The sequence below is a fragment of the Frankliniella occidentalis genome, unplaced genomic scaffold (genome assembly GCF_000697945.3).
Source record: "Frankliniella occidentalis isolate FOCC.00 unplaced genomic scaffold, Focc_3.1 Scaffold589, whole genome shotgun sequence".
NCBI lineage: Eukaryota > Metazoa > Arthropoda > Insecta > Thysanoptera > Thripidae > Frankliniella > Frankliniella occidentalis.
Genome location: NW_026267705.1, coordinates 9,687 through 10,097, shown reverse-complemented (window position 1 = coordinate 10,097; position 411 = coordinate 9,687). Strand labels below are relative to the sequence as shown.

Below are 411 nucleotides of genomic sequence, written 5' to 3'. Positions count from 1 at the left end.
TCAGTACTATATGCCGATGATCGCAGCGTACCTGCCGTCCGGGACGACCATACGTATCATGGAACATTACTACGAGGTGGCAAGGACGGGTTAGTTATACTATATAGCGTACCACTGTAATTTGAGTCGAAAACACATTTTTACCGGAGGGATACTCTCTGAGCTGCTCAGGTAAATTTCGCCCCCTCGGCTACGGCACGGGCGACCCGAACCCCGGACCAGAATACAACATCAGCGCCATCACGGCGCCGGTCGCACTGTACTACTCGGAAAATGATTACTTCGTCCACCCGCCGGTAAGCCCTGCTTCGCTCTCGTGGTTCCGATTTGTTTTTAAATTCGCACAATTTAATGATTTATTTTCCTCACTTGCGATTTAGGATGTGGACCGGCTGGCCGCCGAGCTGCCCA

The 411-nt window shown here is 51.6% G+C and overlaps 1 protein-coding gene across 1 annotated transcript; it reads left to right on the top strand.

Moving 5' to 3' along the window:
• Positions 1 to 6: 6 nt before the first annotated feature.
• On the top strand, positions 7 to 406 carry LOC127751593 (lipase 1-like; the record flags this gene model as incomplete). Its single annotated transcript, XM_052275368.1, has 3 exons — positions 7 to 89; positions 172 to 296; positions 381 to 406. Coding segments are annotated over exons 1-3 (230 nt in total), but the record flags the coding sequence as incomplete, so codon positions are not given.
• Between the last annotated feature and the right edge of the window lie 5 nt (positions 407 to 411).